At 35.5% G+C, this 6,000-nt stretch overlaps 1 protein-coding gene across 2 annotated transcripts; it reads left to right on the top strand.

Annotated features, from left to right (window-relative positions):
* The first annotated feature begins 1,446 nt into the window (after positions 1–1,446).
* LOC109021823 lies at positions 1,447–5,827 on the top strand. 2 transcript variants are annotated; one of them, XM_035683166.1, is made up of 3 exons: positions 1,447–1,698; positions 2,982–3,602; positions 5,356–5,827. In XM_035683166.1, the coding sequence occupies exons 2-3, from the start codon at positions 3,196–3,198 to the stop codon at positions 5,579–5,581; spliced, it is 633 nt and encodes a 210-aa protein (XP_035539059.1). In that variant the 5' UTR covers positions 1,447–1,698; positions 2,982–3,195; the 3' UTR covers positions 5,582–5,827. The 2 variants fall into 2 exon arrangements, with proteins under 2 accessions (XP_035539059.1, XP_018860087.1); XM_019004542.2 differs by lacking the exon at positions 1,447–1,698 and having other exon boundaries at positions 2,891–3,602.
* The last annotated feature ends 173 nt before the right edge of the window (positions 5,828–6,000 follow it).

Below are 6,000 nucleotides of genomic sequence, written 5' to 3'. Positions count from 1 at the left end.
TAATAAATCATCTTATTATCCAGACCAAGACTTTCACGTGAAGATTCCTAAATTCTTGTTGAGCCATGTGCGAACTCCCTTTGTTATTAAAAGAAAAAGGAAATGCTTAGTTACGAAAATATACTGTAAAAAGTATATTTATAAATAAATTATTTAAAATTATTTTTATTATAAATTAAATTTAACGTATCATATAAAATCATATCAATTTATAAATTAATTTTTATAAAAAATTCTTCTACTGTGCCACCTAGCCTAGCTCTTATTTTTGGGTGCGTCCACTAGTGTAATTTAACTTTTTTTAAATATTTTTTTGAAAAATAAAAAATGCACAAATTTATTAATAATAAATTTTTTAAATATTTAAAAAATTAAAATATACTAGCAGGAAACAAACTAACGTTTTCCTTTTCATAGAGTTTTACTACGGTAGCACTTCTGTTTCTAAAAAGCCATCTTAACATGTAAAATTTAACCGACACAAATGCCCTTGATATTTCAAGCCATACCATCATTTCGAAAGGGTAAGATTAACCTTTCACAAAATTAAAGTGGGCTCACCTCATCAGCAGTCGTATAATGGATGAAGCAAGCAGAATAGTACTTGGAAGCAAAAAAGCACAGAATACGACAATGAAAAATCTGCTCCACGCCTAATTTATAGCCGACCTGTCTTCTTAGCCCTGAGAAAAGAGAACAGTCTTATAATTAATGTTATCTCAATCAAATGGTTCCCTAAAATACCCGTCTTTTCTTCTTTTGAGAACGATTCACTCATCGTCATTTCCAAAAGAAGAGAAAATAAAGGATTAGGAAAATAAGGAAAAAATTAAAAATTAAAAATTAATTAAGGATCCGTTTGTTTTTAGAGATGAGATGAGATGAGATGAGATGAGTTGAGATTAAAGTTAAAAAGTTGAATAAAATATTGTTAAAATATATTTTTTAATATTATTATTGTTTTGAAATTTGAAAAAGTTAAATTGTTTATTTTATTTTGTGTGGAGATTTGAAAAAATTGTAATGATGAGGTGAGATGAGATGAGATGTTTTTGGAAAGTTGAAAAAGTTAAATATTTTTTTATTATATGAATAATAATTAAGGGCTATGCTAGGTACAAGCGAGTTCGTGCATCATATTACGTACCGATAATTTTTTTTATTTAAAAAAAATAAAAAAAAAATTTTAAGTGAAGAAGAAAATCTCATATATCATAAAAATTATTTTTATCTTTAATTCACGTCATTTTGTTAAACATATATATTATATATTAATATTGGTGCACAAATTGGTACACAAACTTGCTTGCATTTAGATTTTCCCAATAATTAAAGGCAAAATCTTTTCATAGATCATGCTGTTAAAGGATTCAAAACAGCCCTCAATACTTTTCAACCATGTAGCGCATCCATAGAGTTAACAATGGAACTGCAGCACATAGTAAAAAATCGAAAATCAAATCCCTCTCCTCTCTCCTCTCTCTCATCACCCTGCTCAATCAAATTCCTCAATCACCCACATCGACGCCACCCCCTCTCCTCTCTCCCACCACTTCCATCGACGCCGCCCATGACTCCTCTTCTCTCATTGATGTCGGACTGCGTTCTCCCTCACCCCTCTCCTCACTCCCATATTAAATCACCCAGAACGACGTTGCCCCCTCTCCTCACTCCCATATTGTTGAGGAAAAAAATCTAGTAAGAATTTGTTGTCATTAATTGTGTTGTTATTGTCCCATGTATTTTTTATTTGAGTTGTTTAGTTAGTCATTCTTACGGAATTCATAAGAATTCTTACGGAAACAACAATATGAGTTGTTTATTCTATCAATCTTCATTGTGTGTACTTTGGGATTCATACGGAAATAACAAGTAGTAGCTCATTTGCTTGATAGTTCTTAGAAATTTTAGGTTCGATACTTCACAAGCAGATTTGGCCGGGTTGGGAAAAATAAAATCACAGGCAGACTTGGCTTAGAAAAAAAAAAAATCAAAGAGTCAAGGTAGCTGTTTTCAGCTATTTTGACAAGGGCAAACAATTTCTACGATGAGTGGACTGTGGTGGTTGCGTCGAAGTGGGTGGCTACGTTAGACTAGGTGGCTGCGTTGGCAACGGAGTGGCTGGCATCGGATTGCTGATGGCGGCAAGGGGTGGTGGAAGCAACAAGCAAGAGGCACAATCGGGTGGATAGCAACAGGAAAGTGAAAATGGCTACCACAATCGGGCTAGTGGCAGCGTCGGTGGCGGCAACGTCTAGAATGGTGTGGGAATGTGTGGCCGGGTGAGGTGAAATGTTTAGGGTAAAAATGTTTAGGGATTTTTTGGAAAAAATTCTGATGAGGTGGTCTTCATATAAGGTTTTGTTATATTAATGATGTGGCAGTTTCTTATTTGAGGCTGGTTTTCCCACAAAAATAGAAGGTACCGCTCCAGAGCGATTCTCATCATTAAATAGTTTGAATTAATATAATTTTATTTTTATTTTTTTTAATTAAAAAAGTTTAATTGTCTTTCATGTTTTGATTAAAAATATATAATGATTAGTTAAAAAAATTAAAAATTAAAAAATATTTATATTTAATTAATATTAAAAAAATAAGATAAAATAGCTACATCATGCCTAAATATTTTGAAGGAAAAGAAGAATTAAGAAAGGCTTAAAAAATAGGAATACAAGTAGACATCTTTCAACTTATCATTACAATTTTTTTAAATTTTAATATAAAATATAATAAACAATTCAAAATTTTTTAAATTTTAAAATAATAATAATATTAAAAAATAATATTCTAATAATATTTTATTATCTTAATTTAATTCAATTCAACTCACTTTAACATCCACACGCAATCTTATTCTTGAGAAAAGAAAAAGAACAAAGAAAAAGGGTCCCATCTTTCCTATACAATGCATAGCATAATACTGCACTGCTTTCTCTTGAGATCTTTCTTGATCTTTTTCTCTATCTATTTTTTCCAAGTTCTGTTCAGTGACTGACACAGAACAGAGAGAGATCACCTACAATAAACCAGAATCCAGTACCCGGTCGTTGAAAATTTTGTTGATAATCAATTCGGTTTTGTTGAGGTTGAGAGACATTCAAAGGAAGCTTCTTCTCCTTCAACCTCTGTGGACATTCATGATCTCAGCCTCACAGACCCGTTACATGAAGACTCACTTTCTGGCTCTTAACGATGGCGACTGTCGAGAAATCCCATGTTGTCGATGTGGAGGGAAGTGATTGCCGGAGCTCGGGCGTCGGTGTCTGTGACGTCTACTTCCATTCTGGCGAACGTTCAGATAAGGAGCAGAGGTGTTCAAAAGGATCTGGGACTGAGATTGTGGGGGTGTCTGAGAAGCAGAAGGGATCCTCTGCGTCAGACTATTCTGTGGAGGTGGAGGTGGATTTGGAAGGCGAAGTGCCCGACGTTAAGCTACATTTGGCAAAAGTGGAGAGGGATTGTAGGATTTGTCATCTGAGCTTCGATGCCGCCAATCTGGAATCTGGGGTACCCATTGAGTTGGGATGTTCTTGTAAGGATGATTTGGCTGCTGCCCACAAGCAGTGTGCTGAAGCTTGGTTCAAGATTAAGGGAAACAAGTAAGTTCCTTGAATCGAAAAAGAGCGAGAGTAAATTAGAATAAAGTAAATGATGTCCTAAATTTTTTAGACATGACCCATTATTGGTTCTTGGCAACTTGCTATTTGTATTCTTTTTTTGGATATGATTGGCATCTTTGTGTTATCAGTCTATTCTGGGTATTGTCAATTTGCGACAAATGTTTCGAAAATGATATGTGAAATGCTAATTAAATTCTGTTTTCCTCATGCTTATGCAGAGACTTGTTCGTATAAAGTTGCTATATTTGGATTGTTTTGACATAGAGATGAATAGATGATTGATTAAGTTCTGATGAAAATCGGACAAACTTCTGGTGATAACGCAGGCAACGGACCATGCCTAATAAAAGGAATATGATATATAATGGGAATCAAAATTGTAAAGCAAAAACACGTGTCCAGCTACTATATCCAAGTGTGCGAATGATTCTTCTTTCTTCTCCTCTTAGCATTTTCCAAATTAGAATCAGACATATTACATCTCTCTCACTTTTCTCCGATTCCTCTTTATTTTGCGCTGGCCACTGCGCAAGTTGGGTTTTTCTGCTCTAGTTGGTCTGGACCTTTTCCAAGTCGAAGTATTTTTTACTTGTTGATTTTCCTGATATGATGCATTAATTAAGGTCATTCTGATTCCTGGTTTTCTGTTTGCCAAACTTGAACCATGTACCCCGCATTCAGTTTGATCATGATGCACCCATTTGGGAGGCAGTCCGGTTTTACTGTCTTTCCTCTTCTTTTTTTCACCTAACGTGGACAGGCGACTGATGTCTTTCATTATTAAGTCTATGAAGCAGGACCAACTAAACAAAGTGGGTTGTCCAGTCAGTCACAAAAGTTGGAAGAAGAAGAGTTCTAGTTTAATAACCTGGGCTAGTTGTGGCTTGTCAATTTGGAAGTTGCTGGGTATGTAGCCAATATGATGGAGTCCCTATATACTATTCTAACCTCAAGGCAAACGAAACCTGCATGTTAATTCCAAATAATATTATTGGCTTTATTATATTTATCCTGCCAATTTTTGTTAAGACCATGAGTTAGGTAATTTGGTTCTTCCTTTATAAATAGTAACTTGGCACGATTTTATGAACTCTTCATGTATACACGTGAGCTGTGAAATCCAGTCTATTGCCTTTTAATGATCTTATTGATTGCTATTCTGACATCTTTGTGTGGGTGTATGGTCTTTCTTTATTGGTTTCATTTGACTGAGTTGGTATAACACAAACATAAGGTGCCTGATAAACAACTACAAAAAAACTCCTTTAATGGGCTAGTTCAACTTGTCTGATGTTTCCTAATATGGTTAAATTATTATTGAGGTTGCAAGATTTTTTCTTCCTGATTGGATGTACATCTATTTTTACGGTTTCCCTTTTAAGTAGAAAGGGGTGCGGTGCTTGTTTATGAGTGGGAGATGGGAGGGAGGGGTGGGGGGATGATTCACTATGCATCATTGGACATCATAAGAAAAAACCATGGCTATGACACATTTGACTCATTGTACCCAAATCATGTAGCAATTCCAGAAAGTAGTTTTCCACTGAACCGAAGGTGCGCTATCAGGAAATTGTGTGGGTTACGAAGAGCATGTAGAGAGGCTTGTTGAACTACTCGTGTTACAGTGTTTGCTGAAGATTGAAATAATTACCCTGCTATTGGTTCCGACTGTTCTATCATCTATGTATCGTATCAAACAAAATGTGTAATCTTCTTTGATATATAAATGCAGGACTTGTGAGATCTGTGGATCAATTGCACACAATGTTGCTGGTGTGAATGATACTGAGTTGATGGTGCAGTGGGACGAGACGAATGATGCTACAGCAACAGCACCTATGCACCAAACAGAGTCTCGGCGCTTTTGGCAGGGTCACCGGTTTCTGAATTTTCTGCTTGCTTGTATGGTCTTTGCATTTGTCATCTCTTGGCTCTTTCACTTCAATGTACCTTCATGAAATACCGTGACCTAAAAAAAAAAAAATGGCATTTCTCTTAGGGTTGATGGCTTTTAGCACCCGCACAGGCACCATGCTCGATAACCGCATATCCACTCTTGCTTTTAGTATTTGTCAATCTGATTGATGTTATTGTATAATCGGGAATGTATTCACCAAGATAGTTATCATGTCACTGTTGTTAGTTGTAACTTTATTTGCTTTGTAACAGTTGTATTAAAATGTAGCCTTCTCACTCTCACCTTTCATTTTCTGGGTTTCTTTGGACTCTGTATCGGATGGAGTTGTTAGATAGTCGGATTAATTGAGTTTTTTCAACTAAATCAGACCTATCTACGACTACCGAATCCTTGGTAATCGATATGCTCGGGTTAAAAGAGGCCGGGAAGCAAATATCATCAGTAACGTGCATCTAAACC

The sequence above is a fragment of the Juglans regia genome, chromosome 12 (assembly GCF_001411555.2).
Source record: "Juglans regia cultivar Chandler chromosome 12, Walnut 2.0, whole genome shotgun sequence".
NCBI classification, from domain to species: domain Eukaryota; kingdom Viridiplantae; phylum Streptophyta; class Magnoliopsida; order Fagales; family Juglandaceae; genus Juglans; species Juglans regia.
This window is presented reverse-complemented; position numbering and strand designations above follow the sequence as displayed.